Below are 22,507 nucleotides of genomic sequence, written 5' to 3' on the forward strand. Positions count from 1 at the left end.
ACATGACCACAATACAGTTGCCTGAGGCATGACTGGGACCAATCAGCACAAAGATATGTCATCTCCCCACAGACTTGAATTGTACGGGATGGTCATAGTTGCACACCAATACTTAAAACTGGAGATAAAATCCTGCCAGGATGCCCCAGGAGCAGGAGAGAACACATCAGTCTGCACTGAGCTACTGCATTACTGGCTGTATGAGTTACAAGGAACTACTTAAAACACTTAGTATGCTTGCAAGAATTGCAAGAGGACACAAGAGCATCCACGCCTACTTTGTGGAGGGCAAATCTAACCCACGTCTAAGTTAGTCCACTTCCAATGTGGTCTGACAACCAGATGACACACAAAGTTTAGTCACAGGGCTTGTTAATGCAAAACAATTTGAAGTTGAGTTAAACTAATTTGTTGTCCATGTTGGGCCACTGCACTTGCAATCAGTTTAAGGACTTCTCAATAACCTCCTACAGAGAACAATTACATGACTCGTCACTGTGGTTTACATAAAACAAAACAAGTTCAATATTCCAGCTATGATTTTGGTCCAAGGTCGAATTTGGCAACTTCACTTTTCTGCAGTCAAGAAAGCCATAAATTATTGAAAACCAGCAAGCTGCATACTTAGTTTTTTCTTTTTTTCAATCACATATCTGCCTAGTATTAGCAAGTCCTCAAATTCTATGGGAAATCTGTTTAATAATTTTGATATATTTTTGAGAGATAGTATCGAAAGATACTGCTTCCTACAGTCTCTCACTACCAATTATAACTGCAGGTTTGAACAAGAGAGTGTTTCAGACTACAGTTGTTCATACTGTTCTTTTACTGTGTGTAATTCATTGAAGTACAGAATGGATACAGCACATCAAAGCTTCTGCTACACAAGAGTGTTAATGGCACTGCAGTTTACAGCGTTTTTCTGCCAGATGGATGATCATATTGGTGTAACAGTTCCCAGCAATTCTTGCAAGTCAGCAATAGACTGCACAAGATTTAGTGGATGCTGTTTAGCTAGAGCTTGCTTACATAAAGAGTATGCAAATAGTTGCTTACTACTGAAGGATTCACTCAGATGGAATGTAAAAAGCCATATTCTACCTTGCCTTATATTTTCAAGACTACTATGACTAAAAAGAGATAAAGTTTCCATCTTTCTTCTCTAAGACATATTCTGACATCTGGCATTCCAGAACAAGCAATAAATGCTCAGATACTGTAATTGTTATTTTACTGACAACTAACTATCTCTCTAATAAAGGAGAAAAACAAACAAACAGAGAGTCAGCCCTGAAGCACACCTGGTGAAAATAAACAGTCTGTCAGGGAAATGAAAGCCAGGCATCATTCATCAAATTCAACAAAATAAAAAGGCTTTGTGAGCTCTTCAGAAGTGGTGTCTCTGAAGGTCAGAACTGTATTGCAGCAGTAGGGATCTGTAAGTAAATACTGCAAGTTCTTCAAAGGTAACTTCCATCAATGTTGACAGAAATATCTCAATCTGTGGTTGTTCAGCCTGTAGAAGAGAAGGCTCCAGGGAGACCTTATTGCTGCCTTTCAGTACTTAAAGGGGGCCTATAAGAAAGACGGGGTCAAACTTTTTAGTAAGGCCTGTTTTTTATCCTAAAGAGGATAGATTCAGACTAGATGTAAGTAAGACATTTTTTCAGTGAGGGTAGTGAAACAGTGGAACAGGTTGCCCAGAGAAGCTGTAGATGCACCATTCCTGGACACATTCAATGTCAAGGCTAGACAGGGCTTTGAGCAACCTGATCTAGTTGAAGGCGTCTCTGGCCATGGCAGGAGGAGTTTGGACTTTTAGGATCCTTTTGGGATGACCTTTAAGAGACTCTTACAATCCAAACTATTGTACGAATCAAGCACCACAAACCTGGATCATTGATGAGAAGTGAAAGAGACTCACAGGAGCATTTTAGTTGCATTTTCTGCTCATTTAGGGAATTTTCTGGACATCAGAATATATGTGCCATCAACTACTCCAGAAAATAAGTTTTTTTAACTAAAATAATAACTAAATAGCAAGAAAAACAACAATCAAGGGACACACAGTTTTCTAATTCATCAGCCTAGGGTTTTGCTTGGTTTTGTGTTTTGAGTTTTTTTAATACTCTTATTACTCCCTTACATCTTTAAATATTCTTCTAGTACAAAACACACCACCACTCACAAAATCAATGTTAAAGCTGCACTGCTCAGCTCTCAGCAATCAGAAAGTGACAGCTTTCAAGTTCCATGTCCTTTACTTATATGCATCACCACAGAGATTTGGGCTATGTGTTCAAATAATAATGTGTTCAAACTGTTGGAAGGCAGGAGGGTATTAGTAGGAAATATGTTTGTCCTGTATTCATACTCCTTCCTAAGAATTACTTTTGGACAGAGAAGATTCTACTCTAGATGCATCTTCAGCCTGATGTAGCACACTCCTAACTATAGCTACATCACTGCTTTAAAGTTGCATATAGAACAGAATTGAAAACCACGTATAAGTAGTTTTGAGAATCCATGAAAATCATTACGCACAGAAACTGCATATACAACATACTATGCATAATACATTTTACTGCTGATTATTTTCTACATTTCTACATCTACATAATGATAATGCACTTCTAGTGTGAAAAACTCATTGTTAAATAAAGCAGTATGAGAAGAAAATGAAAGCTTCCATAAAAGTATACACTTGATCCACAGAATAGCAACAATCCCTCTAAACACATATTCCCTTTACAGACAGAAATATGCAAAGCAGCCAAATAGAAACACTTGTAACAATGAGCCATTACATACATTCCTTATGAAGGTGACCAAATACATATTTTGGTACACACATACAACACATGTGTCAATGACTATGATTATAGCTGCTTGACACCTTTCATAATCATCAAGTGTTTCTGAACTTCAATCACTGAGGCTGAAAATTTCAATGTCCAGTAATTTGTACCAGATTTATTTTTTTAGGCTTAATTATCATTACCAAAATTTCAATGATCTTCAATGCAAGGTCAGGGAAAATAATTGCAGTTCAGTTAAAAGAATTAAGTAACTGTTGGGAAGAAGAAAAATACCCCACTGTTTCTAGCTGGAAAGTACAACATGATAGGAAGCCTTTGTGCCAATGTGCTGTCTTCATGAAGATCAATTTAAACTTGTTCATGTTAGAATCTTCAAAGCATTTCAGTCTGCAACCACTCAACAGACCCACTCAAAGAGTCATTTCAAGAGACTGTGCATGCTCCAACCCCAGGCTTAGGAACAGAGTCATCCAAGCCAGGTAGTGCCTTTTTGGAGCTGGATACAATGACAGAACTGTTTGTGCCTGTACTTCTAAAGGTTTCCACTACTGGAAAGGAAGACTGTTCAACAGAAGGACAAAAAGTCTCAGAAGAAAAAAGAAACAAAGTCTAGGACAAAAAAAACCACTGGAAGGATCCAGTTAGATCCTGAATTTGCAGCGCTTTGAACAGACATTAATCAGTACCTGAAACTGAAGACTCAATACTTCATCTACTGTCAGCCAGTTGCTGTGTAATTCATTGGCAAAATAAAGCCCTCACTGTCCTCCAGTGACTGGCCTCTGTAGAAGATTAGAAACCATCACCTATATCTGTAATCACTGCAAGCAGCTAGGGACAGCTCCACTGAATTCAGCTCTGATAATGAGCAATGTGGGAGTCTATGAAGTTCAACATTTTGAGCTGCAGCTGGAATCTGCAGGTGCACATGCATCGAAGAATGGATTCCTCCACTGCAGTATCACAGACCATTGCCTCAAAGCTCCACCTCACTCAGCCCAGAGAGAAGACTGCTCATGAATACTCCATGTGATCCTTCACAAGTCTGAGAGCTGTGCTCAGGCAAAGCTATGCCATACTGCAGTAGTGCAGATATAAAAATTACAAGGTCCAGGAAATCAGACTCTCAGATGATTCAGTTTCTCTTTGAATCATTTATGCACAGTTTAAGATTTAGCCTTATCAAGGAAAAAAAATAAAAAAACCAAGAAAAAATCTTGGACAGTTTTATGGACAATATCCTCCAACTTGAGTAGGTAACTGTTTCTGCTTTTGTTAAAGAAAGTTCACACACCAAAGTAAAATCTCCTGGAAGCTTACAGTCATTGAACTATTCTGAATGGACATCAGAGACTCCTGAACTTCACAATCTGAATCCATCGAGAACTTTTGCAAAATCTCAAACCCTGAGAGTATAGTCTATTTAAACCCAAAGAAGCCATAAACGCAGAAAAAAGCAAAAGCATTTGCACAAAAATACACTCTTGCCTAAAAATGTAACAAAGACAGCCAGTGTGAACCTTGCTTTCTGTCAGAGTGATTTGATGTCTGCACTTTGCAGCTCTAAGTCCCACCCCAGCAACAGCTTGCAATACTGCATGTAGCATTTGTAGGCCAAAGACAGTTCCATGGCTAAAACCCTTCTATTGATCTGATCCAGGCTACATTAGTTGATAGCCACATGTTTCTGAATCAGAAAGCATACTCAGAGGGTTATGCTTTCAGAAGAAATGGTCTTCAATAATTATTTTTCATTATCATTTTCAGGACAGTGCAAGAGCCACTTTTGACGTGACAAATGTAAAGAGATTCCCAGGCAACAGCTCAAGAAGTCAGTCTCCTACCAGACTGCAAGTTCTGGTACGTGTCCTAGCAAAAGAACATCACATGCAGCTTCAGCAACAAATGTTTATCTGCTTTAAAACTAATGTGTACGTAGACATGGAAAACAGATGGTATTAATAGGCTTGTACAGAAATGATGCCTAAGAAGAGAATTAAAGGAGTGGCAGGTATGTGAGCATGCATCAGCATCCAACTGGGTTCGTAAGAAATGTGTAATAGCTTGTTTACAGACATCATCTTTTCACATCACATTTGATATATTTGCAAAATGAAACTCACAGGGGAATTCAAAGAAAAGACATCTCAGAAAAGAAAATCTCAGATTTAGATTTTTTTTTTAGTATGTGTATCTAGCCTATCTTGCTGTCTGGTCAAACACAGGAAAATAAAAGAGATTCGAACCATAGGAGAGAGCTGTTGGGAAAATACTACATAGTTCCCTAGGTACAAGTAGTTACTCCAAACATGATGGTTACAACAGGGCTATATCCAGGAGTACGCAGGACTGTTCACACTCGGCCTGAAGCGCGAATGCCTGTGTATCAGTTTTACCCTAGATCTCGTCTGACATACTGATTGAACAAGTAGGAAAAAACATGTGCAGGGCACAGAAAGAACAATTGGTAGATTGTTTTACCTGTATTTTTGCTAACTGGTTTCTCCTGCTATGTTGGGTGCCTAATTCAAGGCTTATGTGAGCTTCTGAGGGGTGTTTGCTTCTAAAGGCATAGACTTGCAAGAAACAGAAAAATAAAACTGCAAATACAAATCATCCCCTACCCAAATTCACAAAATGAGGTTGCAGAGTGTACTGGAATCTAGAGGTTGCTAACACTTCCACTGAAGGATACCTGTGACCATGCAGCCTGGGTACTACACATACACACACCATGTATTTTTCCACCCACCTTTTTCACCTTTTGAAAACTCGAGTTTGTCAAAGTCTACGCTATTTCCTAGTAAGTACTTCCTCTGCTGAATGACCTGCAAAGCCAGGATTTATTTTCTGATTACTGAATCACTCAAGTTTCCAATTTCAGCTTTTGAACGCACACTGTTGTCCTGCTAAGTCCCTATATCCAGTTATCAAGTCACCTATCAACCTTCCTTTCAGCAGCTTCATCTCCTGTAACATGACAACACAAGGCTCACCTTCCAGGCTTGGGAAAAGCCTGTGCTCTGCTTTCTATCCAGCTCTACATTACTCTTAAAATTAAAACATCACAACTGGACACAGTATCCTTGTAGATTTAAGCAGCCTGACCTGTGTACATTACAACAATGCCTGCTATTCAATTCAACTTTTATAACAAGAGATTACATTAGTCCCATTAGCTTTTCATTTAGAGTACATGTCATGTGTCTACCTACACTAACTCCCAACTCATTTTTTTTCCTTGACAGCCTGCTTTCCAAGGGAGAAGAGGCTGTACTGGCAGGATGAAGGGGTTTCTCACCTACCACACTACATTTGGCTCAATAAAACACATTTTCTCAGGACCATTTAGGTGGATTATTTGTACCACACCTGTAGCATTAACACACCCTGCTGATTGTTTGCTACCACATCAACTGCTACACTTAGGCAACCAACACAGAAAGGCTGAACGATGCTGCACAACCAGCTAAACCAGGGGACACCAATAAAGGTCCTATTCATTAGTGTCTCCCTACTGCATACAGGCATCTGTCAATGAACCAGCCTCTTTCCAGCATGCAGCATATGGAATTAAAAGGCACACGTTTAATTAAGATGTCATGTGATCCTAAGCACTTTTGCCCAGTGCTTTCTGGGCAAAAAAATGCATGTATTCTGCATGGAAGCTGTTAAATACTAAACTTGTACCCTTGCCAATGGAAAAAAAATCCCCAAAAGAAAGAAAGAAAAATGTACCAGGTTAGTTTGACAGGCTGAGCATCAAGATAACTGGTATTACCTACACAATGCAATTCTTTGTTGACAGAAGCCCAAATTAACTGTTCCATTCATTTGGCAGAACTGGCAAGAGGCTAACAGGTCTGTAGCTCCTTGTGTTGAAAGTAGTAAAAAAATCGCAGACCATAATTTATTAACAGAAAGAAGCTTTCGCCATGAGACAGACTTGGAATGAGTCACTATGATGTGGGTCTGCATATGGCTTAATGGGACATAAAAAAGGACTGCACATCTGTGGATGGCAAATTCAGCAGTAGATTAGCCTAGGATAATGGTTACAGGTGACATTCATCACAATCAAGCTGTCTTTTGTTTGTTTTTGATAAACCAATATATGACAAGCTTTATCTATATGCATAGAGCATCCATAAACCAATGGACACCAGCAATTTCGCACGGAAATTCAACTAGAGCTTGACAGCAGATTGGATTGCAGTACTTCATAGGTTTGATATGTTCATAATAGATTGTCACATACCTGGCATTTCTCCAGACAATGTTTATACCTTAAAACAGCAACAAAAATTTGGAACATGCAACAAACATTTCCTTATAGGCCATTTGGGATCACTGCACATTTGGCACTGTTTTTTAAGTAACTTTATCAATCCATCTTCAGGTTCTGTTATATTTAGATCAAGAACAAGTACTGTAAGATAAAATCTACATAACCTATGCAAAACAAACATTAAAAATTCTATCTTCAAAGCTGTAGTCAAGGAAAACCTTGATTAAATAGAACAACTGTGCCGACATCCAAAACCCAACTGGACACTCTCCTGGACAACCTGTTCTATTTGACCCTGCTTGAGCAAGGGGGCTGGACAAGATGGCTTCTAAAAAACACTGCTAAGCAAACTAGTTACAGGATCTGGTAATTTTGACCTGCAAACAGGTAAATAATCTCAATTCAGCAATTCCCTGCACCCAATAGAACCTACAGAGAGACTGACTGGGGTTTATACTCATAAACTTTTGAGGATCAAACGTTTAAGTAAAAGACCTCCCTGTAATCACAGCACAGTATCACCAGGCCCTGTGCAATGCAGGTGCCCTGTCAGTACAGCTGACAGGACTGGGATTACATTGACAGCTTGTCTCAAACACATGGCACACTGACAAAAGATACACATTTCCTCAAGGGCATCGTTGTTTAGCATTTCACAAAACAGAACAAAACCTCAAATTCCCCTTGGGAGAGCATTTGGGTTTTTTATTCAGTGATTAAGAAGCAACAGTTTTTTCTGTGGAACTTGGAGGCTCCTCTTACCAACCTGGGAGGCACGAATTCCTCATGCTTCAAGCAGAAATACTGGGAAGCAGGGTAAGGTCTGCACAGCCTGATGGGTTGCAGGCTCTTGAGATACTGAAAACTTCTGTGGGACAGCTCTTGTTTTGACATGATTTTTTGTCTTCTTTGTTGTTTTTTTTTTAAATTTGGGTTTATTTATAGTTTTTCCCCCATCCTTTTCTGCAGGGTTAAAAGACTAAAATCCACAGCAGACTGCCGCCATTGAAGAAGAGAACGCCTGATTTTCAGTAGCAACACAGCTACCAAATATAAGCACTCATATATTGCATTAAGTTAGATAGTAGCTGTAGTTAACAAGAAGCCATCAGAATAGGAGTCCCCCAAGTTTTAACTGAGGCCAAACACTTGGTGTTGATTGCTGTATAACAATTATCTGCCTCTAATAAGTACTTTGAGGTTCAGTAACAATAATGAAACCTCAGGTGAGGGAAGACTGTATTCTGTCATGGTTTTTAAGGAGCCATGTCTTTAGTCCACCTTGTTAAAAAGGTTCACAGATAAATCCACATGTACATGCTTCAGACCAATCATACAGTTTTGTGTCAGTAGACTCATATTTATAAGTGTGTGGTTTTGATTCACAGGTAACAGAATCAATTAAAATATACATGTTTCTCACAGTCAATTCCCCTTTCTGAGTAGCAAGCATTTTTCTGGATGCCTACAGAAGGGCAGGAAGCCTTCTTCTGCAGCAGTTCAGTGCTGGTCACCACTAGGATCTGAGGAACCAGATAAACACTATTCAGGGTGTGCAGATCCTTGATGGGTGAAGGAATGCGAGTCAATTCCTCAATGCAGTAAGGGCCTGGACAGTATCCAGCATTTTATTATATTTTTTTTCATTCCAACAGCTCCTTTCACAGAATCCACAGGAAAATTCTGGAGCTGGGTCCTTACATGTTTGCTGAAGAGCCAGGTATTTGTGACCTCCCTGCACTGTGCATTGTGCTATAACAAGGATGAAGCTTGGGGTCAGATGCACTGCCCGGGACCCTGTCAGATTTTCAACCTGTTCAATTATCTATATGAAATCAAACAATTTCCACTGGAGCACCAAGAGGCACTTCTTTTTAGTGAAAGCTATTCCTTTGGCAAACCCTGACTAGTAGAGGGCAGCTACTTCAGCACTTCAGCAATAAAAATTAAAAAAAAAAAAAAAAAATCAAAAAAAAAAATCCCAGCTTTGTATTTTATTTTTATTGTAACATGGGGGAGGTAGCGAAGGGAGAAATCCTTTCTCCCCTAGTCTTTTTGCTCTCTGCAAAAGTCTCAGCTGACTGGGCTGGTATTTCCAAAAACAGAATCAAGGAGGGACATGACAAACGAGGCGCTGACAAGCTCATTAGCAGAGCGGGGAGGCTTCGGGTGAGGAGGGCTCTCCCGAGCGCAGCTGTCACTCCTGCGCGGGGCTGCACGAACGCCGGGATAAGGCCGGGATAAAGGCGGGACAAGGCCGGGATAAAGGCGGGACAAGGCCGGGATAAAGGCGGGATAAGGCCGGGATAAAGGCGGGACAAGGCCGGGATTAAAGGCGGGACAAGGCCGGGATAAAGGCGAGACAAAGCCGGGATTAAAGGCGGGACAAGGCCGGGCCGCAGCTCCCTGACGCTCCGCTGCCCGCGGGCCGTTCCCGGTGCGGCGGCGCCCCCTGCAGGCGGCGCGCAGGCTGCGCAAGGGAAGCGGCGGAAGCCGCAGCTTTCCCCAGGGCAGCCCCGGGGCTGTCCCAGCCCGGCCGGCCCGAGCGCTGCAGCTGGCTGCTCGCCCAGCCGCAGCGGGGGAACTCGGCAGAGGGCAGCTGCAGAAGCCAGCCCAATTCCTGTGGGCTGTGCCTAGAATCTCGGTAGAGGAACCAGAACACAGCTGAGAACATAGGGCTGTGACAGATGTGGTTAATCCTGTTGTCAGAGACTTGGTGCAAGACTGGAGTCGTCTACATATGAATTATAAATCAGAGACCATGAAGAAGGTGGAATCACCGCATAATTGTTGGAGGGCATCTGGAGGCAACAGCAAGTCAGAGGTGAGAGAAGGAGCACAGGATATTGCAGACCAACTGGATGAGAGAGATTAAATATACACTTAGGATCAAAGAATCATTAAGGTTGAAAAAGACCTCCAAGATTAAGTCCAGTCTTTGACCAAACAACACCACCATGTCAACTAAACCATATAGCACTAAATGTCATGTCCAGACATATCCTGAACGTTTCTGGGGATGTGGATTCCCAACACCATCTCCCTGCGCAGCTTTTTCCAATGCCTGACCATCCCCTTTCAGTGAAGAAATTCTTCCTGTTGTTCAAAATAGAATTCAAACTCTCAACCATGGCTTCATCCAGGTTCAGATATCAGGAGCTTCCTTCTGCATTTCACCATGAGGTTGAATGTATTATTAGACTAAGGAACACTGCCAAATAATTATAAGATTACACTAAGACTAAATCCCTGTGTCATGAATAGCACATGCTGGCAAGTAACAAGCTGAAATAAAAAAAATCAGCTCTAGCTGCTCATGATATCACAAACACACACCCACTAAGCAGCAAATTAATTCACTTTTTCAAAATTAAGAACTGTATGGTCCTCTAACAACTCCTCCACTTAATCAGTCTAGTTTTCCTCATCTAAGTTTTCCATATCTACAACTGAGCCATAAAATTGTTGTCATAGTTGCACAGCAAAGGCAACAAATATTTCTTCCCGAACAATAGCAAAAGTTACCTGAAAGGAGACCCTGCAATACCTCCCATTTCTTTTCCTGGTACACCAGAATGGGATCCAAAACTTCTGAAGTGTTGCAGGGAAGCCTGACTTAATGGGAAATGAGAACTCAGCAGTGATAACCATCAGTTTAACCAAGTTGGAAAAATAATTTCCAGACTCCACAAATACATCAGGAGTTTGAAAAAAACCCCACAGAATAACAGCCTAATTAGACTTCAGTCAGGGCAAAACACTTGGAATCAACACAACTCATGCGAACATCTAAATATTCAGTGGCCAGTTCTAAACTAAGGACCCCAACCTTTGAGTGGAGAGACTCCAGATCATTATGCACCATCTTGAAGTTGTTCAGCAGTATTAATCAAGTGGGGAAATATAAAAAAGGGAAGTAAAGAAGTGCCATCAGAGTTAAGAATGCTGCATTCCATGGCTTCAGGCTATTCCTTGGAGGTCTTCCAAGTAACATTAGAGCCTCACCTTGCCCAGCTTCTAGACAAAGGGCTCTTCCACAGCCTTTATTAATCGAGTATGGTAAAGTAATAATGTAATCACTAATGGTTACATTAATCCAAAAATGTATAGGAAAAAAACATCCTAAGAATTAAATGAGAGGTAAAACTATGATATTGGCCAAAATGTTAGAACTTTTAATAAAGTAATCAATATCCCTGTAAAGCAGCTAAAGACAAAATAGTTGATAAAAGTAGGCTTCATCAAGAACATGAGGAGGGTCAAAAACAAAATGTTGACAATGGAAATAGGGTGAACAAAAAAGGGGTGTTTTCATAACATCTTCTCTTAGCTATAGTAAGTCCACTAAAATAATCTGTTTAGAGGCAATCATTTCCTCTCCACTTGCTACTTTAGTAATTAACCCTCTTACCCTTGGTTTTACAAATCCCACTGAAGGTGGATGCCTGAGTTACCTGAGATACATGAGTAGGCACCCAAAGGCTACTTCAGTGGCTCTTAAGCTTTTTGGCTCTGTCAGTGGATTACAATCAGTGTTCAGTTCTTCTTGCAGATTCACTGTGCAGCCTTATCAGCAAACTAGGAAATATCACAAAGCTTTACAACATAGTATGAGAATTCCTGAAATAGGGTTTGCTAAGACGTTTGATACACTTTTCTGTATCTTACCCTAATTCACATTTTTAGATATCTTCTGAGTAAGGAACAGAAATTGATTTTGAAACTGGCTGCCATGGTGAGAGTTTCTGGTGGTGCATTGTACACAATATTGATGTGAATCAGTGTTCTGTGGAGAATATAGTGGATCAAGTTTACAAAGACTGTACAACAAAGATCTTTCCAAGGAGTACAGTAAAACATGATACGATCTCTAGTTAGGAAAAAATTACTAAAATAAATATAAAAAGATCAAATTAAAAATTAAAAAACACTTGTGTTAGAGGGAAGGAATAATCCAATTATCATTACATGTATAATTATGAAACATTAATTCCTCATCTGACAGTATATGAAGAGTAAGTTCCAAGGAACAATTAAACACTGCTTCAAACAAAGAGCACTTTTTCTTCTCTCTTCTCTCCTCTCATATTCTAAGAGTACAGAAGAACTCGTCTGCGGTAAGTTGACAGGGAATTCCAGAAGCTAAAGGACTGGAAATATACTTTTCAGTTCAAAGATGATTTGGATTCTGTGTTCTACATCAGGCAGGAGTAACAGCTACAGCAAATCTGGCTACCACAGTTCTACTGAATACTGAAGGAAAGAAAAAGAGGCAGCTAGAATACAATTCACTTCTGAATATGCTGTAGAGCAACTGTTTACTGAGACCAGGAGAGATCTTCCCAGGTAAAGTGGATACAGCGTACCAAGGAAAAGCTGCTTGACCTAAAAAATATCCCCTAAGACAGGAAACTGTGTAAAATGTTCATCAGCAGATCTCACAGCTGATAATGGATTACGAGCATGGAAACTTCATCCTGAATTTAACAGACATGGAATTTAACATCATTGACAAGCAAGGCCAAGCCCTTTATCAAGTTCCCTTTTCTACCAAACAGAACAGATTATATTATCACTTCTTCCACACTGAATTTTATGTAACAAATAAGAGCACCCAACACTCCCCACTGGTTTGTGCACAGAAGAGAAAAAATATCTCTCATTACTAATTGATAAACTCCACAGATTATGTATCAAAGACAACAGATCAGAAAATAATCAACTATATTATATTTAAGTTACTAGTCCCTTGAAGTGTTTGAATACCTCACTGTCCCCTTGTCATCTGCAGATGAGCCTTCCTGGTTCTACCAGATCTTTTGGCAGCCACCACAGTTTGTCTCATGCTGTGGAATTTTGCCATATATTTTATGAGCTATCATCTGACTGAAAAGACAGACCCAGAAACCATTGCTGAGACATGAGAGAGAATTATTTTCACACAAAATTTTCTATGTCAGAAGGAGGCTGAATACTGAAAAAAGATTTATATTTTTCCAACTTCTTTCAATTCTAAGCTATATAAACACAGAGTTACATTAATATATTTCAGATATTCTTCCATGAATAAAGAATAGTTGCCATATATTATGCAAACAGAAGCCTTATCCCGACACTCATCACTCTTTGATGTGTTCCACATGTTAAAAATTTGAGAGCAGCCAAATATGAAACAGGGAAAACTCTTCAGTCCTTCACATTTTCCAACACAAGCATCACAGCTCCACAAAGAATGCTGCAAATAGGCCAGACCTTATCCAGACGGCAGAGTAAAAGCTCTCTCCAAGGTGAAGCAGTGATTTGATTTTATTTTTCAAATGGCAGATGGATGTAGTCGGGATTGATCTGACATCCCACCAACCAACAATGCTGTTAAGACCTCACAGAAAGAGTATTGAAAAGTGGCATAAATAAGGACTGAGGGTAAGGCTGGTTTAAGTTTTGCACCACAGAAAGCAGAAAGGATTGGCAGAGATGGCTGGAGATGAAAGTTGCTTCTGCTCTCCACTATCAGACTAACACTGCTTGGCAGAAGACATCTGTTGTGCTGAAGAGCACTGTCACATGCAAAATGAGGAAGGTAACTAATACTTTATTTGATACACTCTCAATTTAGACACAATGAAGGTGCTTTCTGAGATATATGACAGTGCTGAAGAATGTTTAAAACTTGCTACAGTTTGGGACCAAGGAAACAGAAACTTAAATAGTGTTTTAGAGGAGCCTTAAGTACTTTTCCTACAACACATTGCCCTGACCCACGACCTTCTTTGCTTGGTATCAGTCCTACACCTGATCATAAACACACCTCTACCAATAGCAACCTAAAAGGTAGGCTGTGACCAGTGTTTAAGGGACAATAAAACAATGTCCAATAAAATAATCTAAGAAAAGGTGCCGGTTTATATAGTCTTCTGCAATGGAACAACAGTAGGATCTGTGAGAAGACTCTCGAGGAACAGGTGTCAGGAAACAGTTGGGGAACACATACAAAGGCCACTTTAAAGAAGACCTCATTTTGCTCCTTGCATCAGGCCTCACATTAGGTGTGTTATGTCATTGGCACAAGAGATATTTTGAGTCAGTGTAATACTCATCAATAATGGAAGAATGAAAGATAATGATGGAATCACTTGCCAAGGGAAGGGTCAGGAAGCGAGCAGAAGTTGTTCCAAATGAAACAGACCTGTTAACAGGAAGGCTTGGTTGACTCAAACAATATCTTTTCTACATATATCACAACACATTTAACAACACTGGAATCTTTATCTCTGTTGCACATCAACCAAAACATATGGCAAAGGAAGAATACATTCAGGAGGTCTCACCACAGTTAATAAACTCACCTGGTTTTGGTCACCCTTCCTGCCCTGGAGCCAGGAATGAAACATAGGCCCCTGCAGTCCCCTGCACACCTTTCATTCCCAAGTCACTGTAGTGGTTCCACCACAAAACTCACCTGAGGTCCATGAATTAAATTATTAATGTTCTAAAAATTGGAAAGATATCTGGTAACACTTTGATTAAAAAAAACAAAACTTTCTCTGTATAAAGAGAGAGTAACTTAGACCTTGAGGATTCAGATTCCAAAGTAAACTTCCAGTTTAGTTCCAGAGTAAACTGAAATAGCAACAAGATATCTCCATATTCCAGTGTAGTGTCTTAAACCATGAGACTGTCTCTTCACTAAAATGCTAAATAACTTGATCATTTCATCTGATATGATAAACCCTAACATCTATAAATACACTATTGGAGTGAAAAAAATTAATCAATGCTGATTTTGAAAGCATGATTTTATATTAATTTCATGTCATAAAGCTTATTTATGTCAATAAACCTAATTTAATGCAAGTATCTTTAAAAAAACTAGAATTAGCCAGATTTTATTTGCAGCAGGTTTTCATTAGCAGTTTATATTTCATTTTCCAAGGTGCTGTTTGGTATTTAATGAATATTCAGAAGCTCTGGTCCCTTCTAAAACTAAAATGAGGTATTCTTGAGTCCTCTTCCTTTCCTTCTTAAAAGTTTAATTAAAAAAGGCTCAAGTCCTTTCAAGTACCTCTTATCAAATTCCTTCAGTTGGACCAAGGTACTTCTTGGGTATTACTTTGACAGAATGAGTTTTGTTTAATGATCATAGCATTAAAACCTCTTGCTCTGAAGATATGCACTAGCACACTGGGGAACATGGTGTAAAAACAAAACATGAAACATGGTTGGTTTCCTTCCTTCCTTGTTTGTTTCCTTGTTTCCTTCCTTTCCTTCCTTCCTGCCTGCCTTCCTTCCTGCCTTTAAATCATATATCCGTAAACAATTACTTAGACATCTGCTTTCTTACTTTGTCAGTGGACCATTTGCCCCAAAACAATTATTCCTTAGCCATTCTATGCCCAGTCTTGTTCCTGTTAATGCTGACACACTGGAAAAATCATTTGCTTCAATGGTACAGGATAAGACCGTCAAATAACTCATCTCTCTAGAACTCCCCTGTCATCTAAAAGTACTGCTGCCCAGCAAATTCAAAGTCACAAATGCACACAGAGCAAGGTCCATTTCTCAGGTTTATCACCAGGAATATATCCATATAAAATGAGTGCAAAAAACTGGCAAGTCAATGCAACTTTTTATGTCTCCTCCTACTGGTGTAAATGCCAACACCCATCGAGAGCCCCCAGCAACATGACCCTACCATGGCATTGCCTTCTTTGTTGTACAGACCACTGTCAATTTTTTCCCCCCCTTTTCTTATTTTTCCCACCACAGTTAATTCCTGTCAGGTGCCCTTAGATCTTGCTCAGTATTACACCTTCAGATTCTTTTTGTTCTGTCTCTGGGTCCAACACCTTAAAAATACTTCTCACCTGTTGCTGAGTAAGTCAACCACATGCTCCACTCCCTAAATCCAAGGATTTAATGTATTAAAAAAAATCTCCCAGTTTCTTATTAGACTATTCCATATTTCTCTCCCTAACTGGCTGCAAAATGCATTTCACTGCCTGATTCTGAGGTACTCAATAAGTAATCAGCAAATCATAGGACCATAGAAGAATTCATACTGGAAGGGACCCCAGCAGGTTTCTGGTCCAACCTCCAGCTTAAAACAAGGTTAGCTATGAGATCAGATTGGTTTTATCTAGCTGGGGCTTGAAACCTTCCCAGAACAGAAACTGAGCAACCCATTCCAAAGCTCAAGTCCTCATGGGGGAAGAAAGTTTCTCCTTATTTTCAGCCTCAGCCTTATGTGTCTCATACATCCCTGTAAAGGGTCAGGTTCCATTGTTTTGATAACCTCCTTCTGTATAGTGGGGGCTGCTGCTAGTGCCCCCATCCCACCCTGGCAAGCTGCCTCCTCCCCAGACTGAACAAGCCCAGCTCCTTCAATCCACTGATCACAGGGCAAGAGCTACAGCCCTGAGCATCTTTGCAGCCCTCACCCTAACTTGCACTGGAGATCCAAGAACCGTAGTCTAAGAAGTAAAGGGAATAATGACTACTCTTGATCAGGTTCCTGTGCTCCTGATGATAGTGACAGCATTCATTGCTGCAAGGCACAACACTGGCTCATTTTGTCTTCCTGACTATCAAGGTCCTCTTCACCAGTCAGTCAGCCCCAGTTTCAGTGGGGTGAAGGAGCCTTGGCCTTCCCAGTGGCACAACTTTGCAACTGTCCTTGTTGAATTTCGTAAGGGTCCTACTGATGCAGTCCTGCCTATGTCTGATCCCCATGCCTAGATCCCTGTGGATTGTTCCTACTTGAGTCTATAGACTGGTACCCACAATTTTGCTGTAATCTGCAAATCTGATGAGAGGACACTCTGCCTACCCCATGATGACCTCAAGATCACTGTTAATATGAAGATCTTTTTTCTTATTAGTTAAGTTTCCAGATAAAGAATTTTTTCTTATACATCTGCAGCTGGTTTTTGTCAGAAGTAGTAAATAGGTATAAATCTCCACAAAGAAAATGAGAGTTTTGGTTGCATCTTTGTCCCCAACTCATAAACTGTAATCTGCAAGAGTCTCAAGTAAAAGCCACACTTCTCAACACTTACGGTTAACAACTGTTAGATATATTTGCTCAAGATTATTATCCTGGCTTATGACCATACCTTAGATTTTATCTTCAAATAAAGTTAAAATATCCTTTTTGTGTCACTTTTAAGAACTTTTCCATCATACTTTTACATATCAAAACAGCCTGTAAAGTCACATTAATTCCTGAGAAATTTTCAACAATCACACAAGTTTTCCACAGCCATATCTGGGAATAGTTACACTACCTTGGCTTAACCTTTACATTAATGCTCCGTTCATGCTCTGCTTTTTCTGAGCCACAAATCCACTGTTCTTTCCCTTTATTAGACTTCAAATAATCAGAGTTATGAGGACCAACAGCACTGGAAATATCCTCCTGAGTTAATGATTCCACTCGCCGTATTATCACATTATACTTTTCTAAAATCTGTACAGATATTGATTTTGTTTCTTCTTTGGTAGTTGCTGAATTAAAATTCTTTTCTTTCCTGCAGATTTACTTTCGAACACTCATACCAATATTTTCCCTATACCTCTTTTGTGTAACATAAGAAAGATTGACCTCAATTCTTCTTTTTCATAGAGGTCCATGAAGTTCAAAGTTTTGTACATCTGCAATGAAACTCCAAGGTTTCCAGCAATGTTTATGCTGAAATGAAAATGTCCTCCTTTCAACTTCATCTCACAGTGCCTTAATTCTAGAGACTACAGTAAAGCAGTACTAGAAAATATTTTAAAATAGCTTAATTTTCTTCTGGTAGTGCTCTGGATGCAGTCAGCTCTGTACACATGGATGGAGACACAAACTACATTCCCACAGACTGCATTCAGCAGATGGTGACTGAGAGGAAAAAGGCACAATGGTTATGTTAAACCTTAACACTTAGCAAACCAATACAAGCCACCTCTTACATGTGTGTACATGTACTCATGGCTACATAGTAAACAAATATGGGCAGTTTGTTGTGTTTGCAATAATTCACATAATATCAGAAAGAAAACAGCAACAGGATTGAAGGTAATATTGGAAACAACACAAGTACCTATGCACATGGTCAGACTGACTGAAACACACATTAGCTAAAAGCGCATTACTGTTAAGACTGAGATTTGTATGTGAAACTCAAATTCCCGCTTAATGTTAAATGGCTGAATGCAAATTTCCAGTTTTGTATACCAGCACTGCAGAGAACAAATCAGTGTTCCATATTAAACATTTTACAGATTAATTACTGTATGGTATATGAGCAAAAATGCTGTTTAACTCCCAAGTTATATTTGCAAAACTCATGCCAATTCAAAGCTATCACAATCAGCCAAAAGACAACTACAGCAAACTAAGTAGGAGTTAACAAGTCAAACAGATTAACAGAATCAATATCAATTTATAAAGTAAATAAGAAAATAATAAAATTTTGCTTTCAATATATTCTTTCAAGAAAAGAGACAGTTTTGAAGGTTTGGAGGTTCTGTGTGTATTTGTGGAGTAACCATCATAGAACAAAGAAAAATTTTTTAGACTAGGCAAGGAAAGTGTGTGCAACTGAGAAGCAGCACCCTATACAGTGAAGGAAAGACTGTAAGAAAGAGGTTGTACTCAAGCCACATTTTGGACAGAAATCAGTTTTGTTGTCTGGAAACAATGGTTTAGATTGATTTTAGATTGATCCTAGGAAAATACCAACTTTAAGACTCATAAAATACTGGAATAGAGAGATGCAAAAATCTGCTTCATTGCAACTTTTCTAGAACAAAGTTAGACAAGCATCCATCAGAAATGAACTTGCTGTACTGATCCTGCTTCAGGCTAAGGGAGAGACTCAGTTGGGATCACTTCCCATCCTACGTGTTAAGAACACAAAGATTAATTTTTTTCTTTAAAAAGAGTGAGGAGAGGCACAAAAAAAGAATATGAATTCAAGGTCAAACACCTCAATGAAAGATAAAATCTACCCACATAAATTACATTTTCCTCATAGGATGTTTCTTAATGGTTGGGTTTTGATTTTTTTTTTTTTTTTTTTGAATGAACAGGGTGAGGCCTTTACCCACATAAAGACTGATTTCTTTCCTTATTACATTGACCCTCAACTATCTAAATTGTATTTTAAAGACATGAGGATATCACTTACTACATCCTATGAAAGCTGGAATACTCCCTCTGCTCTAAACCTTGCAACTCGCTAGTCACACATTCAACAAAATGCCCTCAGTGCATAGTCACAATCTATTAACAGCAAAGTAAAACAATTCACCACATTTTAAGTAAGTAAAATATTTCTGAGAGTGCATACTTTACCAGTTATGTCATGTTGTTTGAATGACTCACTGTAGATTTGATACTGATTAGGGCAATGTTTCTTCAGCCATTTGCAGACATCCTGTTGGGTCCATAACGCCACAGGCTTAGTCAGCTTCACAGTCCCAGACTAGGAACACAGAATGAAGAACAGAAGTGATGTTTAGTCTACACACAAATTTCGGAAATATTACTTTGTGACCTCCATATATGATATTAAAATACTAAATGCAAAACAGGAGCTGCTCTGACAAACGTCCAGTAATAGCCAGCCCATTACACAAGACCCTGCTGTTCAAATACATCACACAGGAGTCACACACAGTTAAACGTTCTTTAACATTATTTTCCATTGCATTCATGTTCCTTGCATCACAGAACCACACTGCACTTGAATAATTAGTTTTAAGAGTGACCAATGACTACAGCCAAAGGATAACGGATGCACACTTTGAATACTTCAAACTCACAGGAGAGTTGTTTTGCCTCAGTTTGGATATAATCACAGAAGATGAGGAGTACCCTCAGGCCAGGCATGGTCCTCAACTACAATGACAAAAGATCTTGCAACAAAGGCCTTTAGTGCCAACAAGCCTGAAGACTGGTTTTGCCTGGGAAAACGAGACTACACACCAATGGAAATGGAGCTGGTGATACTGATCCATACTGAACATTTTAGCTGACAAAATTCCTAATTTGAATGATGTTTACAGGCAGCTATAGTTTTTCTGTTTCCTTTTTACTTTTAACTTTCCTATAATCACCTTTACATTAAATAAGTAGGACTCCCACTTAAATCAGTTGTTCCTTTATAAATGAGTAATAATTTTTAAAAAGAACATTTTTCAGTACTTTCCTTAGAATTCAGTTTTATAATAGATTAGCAGTTTATAAATATATATTCATAAATTGGTTGCCTTATTTTATGTATAAAGTCACATTTCATTTAATCAAACAATTCACCTTTTCCCATACATTCTTTTTAACTGCTACTTGAACTTCAGGAATTTAAAACCTCTGCCAAAGTAGGCAAAAAAACAAACAAAAAATATTCAAAGTGATTTAATTTTTTTTTCTGCAACACAATCTGCCCAGAAGACTAAAGAAACTTTAAACAGATGGGCATTTATTACCAACAATAAATGTTTCACACTGAACACTGCTGATGTAAGTAGGTATGAACATCAATGTATACATCTACTTCATATTTTGTCAAGGAAGGAGTCTAGGGAATAAAATCAAAGTGTTTGTTTCTATGGTATGCATACAGAATACTGTCCTTCAGCTCTCTGGTGTAAAAGTTTCAAGAGAAGTTTCTCTGCACAAATCTGGGGTGAAGGGGAATGTCATCTCAATCCATCTTCTCCATTAGGACTCATGGAAGACTCCCTCAACATCACCAGCCAGGGTTTATCCCAGCATTTACTCAGATGTGCTTTGTCAGACAGACTTACAAAGTTACTTTGAAATTTTTCATTACTAGAAGCCCTAAAGACCAAAGCACTTTTAAGCTAGTGCTTTGCATGTCCTATTAAGTCCATAAAGGATGTCATGCAAAGATAGTAAGTTAGGGCCAGAGACTATGGCAGACCCAAAAATCCAGAAGGCAAATGTGTCTTGAATTTCTCATGTCCATTTGTCCCTATCTCTTTTTTATTGCCTGTATACAAGTTAAATAAACAGCAGAAAAATCATTATTGAATATATAATACAATGCACATCCCCTAGCTCAGCCTTTCTTGATTTGAAGAAAAATAGATTCATCAAAAACATGAATCAATCCTATTTCAAACATGCTAATAGGCATCATACGTATTTAGAGGTATCATAATAATGCACAAAACCACCACAAATAATCAGTCACATCTGCTGCTGCCACCCACCAAAATACAGAAGCTTGACTGACAGACTTGGTCTCCACAGAAAAAGAAACTTCCAGAGGTGTTGAGGGTGCCCAAAAACCAGGACAGCACCTGCCCTACCACTACCCTTTTCTGAGCAGCTCATCAATCTTCTACACACACAGGATCCCACCCTGATCTGGAGAAGGAGAGCAACTGCCCTGTAACTCCCAGTTCCTCATGCAACTCAAAAGATCAAAGGGCCCTCAAACTTCTCTGGCCTTCTTGTTACCGCTGTTTAAGTCAAAGAAGAAACTGAATTTCAATGACGAGTCCAATATTATGCTATCAGCTGATTTTTTGTTACACGCAGATATAAAAGTGTGTCCTCAAATTACATCAAAGAAATAAACAAGTAAAAATAGCCCTGTGACACAGTCTCTCTTGATTCCATAGAAATCCCTGAAAAACAGGCTCAAGACTTCACTGTCTATCTTTATATGTGTTATTGCTTAAAGATTTTTTTTTTTTTTGCATTGGAATTTTTGAAGACTAGAGAAAAATCTGTCAGCCCTTGAAAAATAAATGGTTAATGGTTTTTCTTGTACATCACAAAAATACTTAAATGATAAATATTTGTATACAAATATATACAGCTTGTTATAGACTTATGATCTATTTATTCCTAGATGAAAGTACACAAGCAGTGCCAATGTTTGTTTAAGCCAAGAGGCTGTTCTTTTCAGTTCAGCAACTACTGTCCTCTTAAAACATTTAAGCATCATCATGTTAAATATTTAAGTACAAGTTTATTAACAATTAGAGTACAAATTCAACACATCCCTCTGTGCCTACAAAACCGAAAGATGGTTCCAAACATAGCTTTTATGCCATGCAATATACAGATCACTGCACAGCAAATATACATGCTAACTTCTTCAGTGTTTATGATAGAAATATTTAAGCTCATAACTGCAGTCCAAACAGGACATTTTTACATTGACAACATCAAATGTTAGTTTTCATTTTCTAATTCCTAAGGACTTGATGAGTAAGCAGAATAAAGGGGGTTTAAAGCATGTCTTCACTTTCATTTCTGGAACATCATACCCAAAATATTTTCTAGCCAGATGCTCCAAATTAAAGGCTCTTAAAAATATGCTTTCCTCCCACAAAATTCAATTCTTAGTTTCTTCCCTGCTCTGAAGGCTAGATCTCATAC

At 39.0% G+C, this 22,507-nt stretch overlaps 1 protein-coding gene across 2 annotated transcripts in view; it reads right to left on the bottom strand.

Moving 5' to 3' along the window:
- Positions 1–22,507, bottom strand: part of SAMD12 (sterile alpha motif domain containing 12) — a 174,694-nt gene that overhangs the window by 110,608 nt on the left and 41,579 nt on the right. The window contains exon 3 of one of the 2 annotated variants that reach the window (XM_058830833.1): positions 19,445–19,574. In XM_058830833.1, coding sequence (XP_058686816.1) covers positions 19,445–19,574 — 130 coding nt within the window. Of the gene's footprint in view, positions 1–19,439; positions 19,575–22,507 lie in introns of both variants that reach the window. The other variant, XM_058830834.1, reaches the window with a different exon arrangement.

The sequence above is a fragment of the Poecile atricapillus genome, chromosome 2 (assembly GCF_030490865.1).
Source record: "Poecile atricapillus isolate bPoeAtr1 chromosome 2, bPoeAtr1.hap1, whole genome shotgun sequence".
Lineage (NCBI taxonomy): Eukaryota > Metazoa > Chordata > Aves > Passeriformes > Paridae > Poecile > Poecile atricapillus.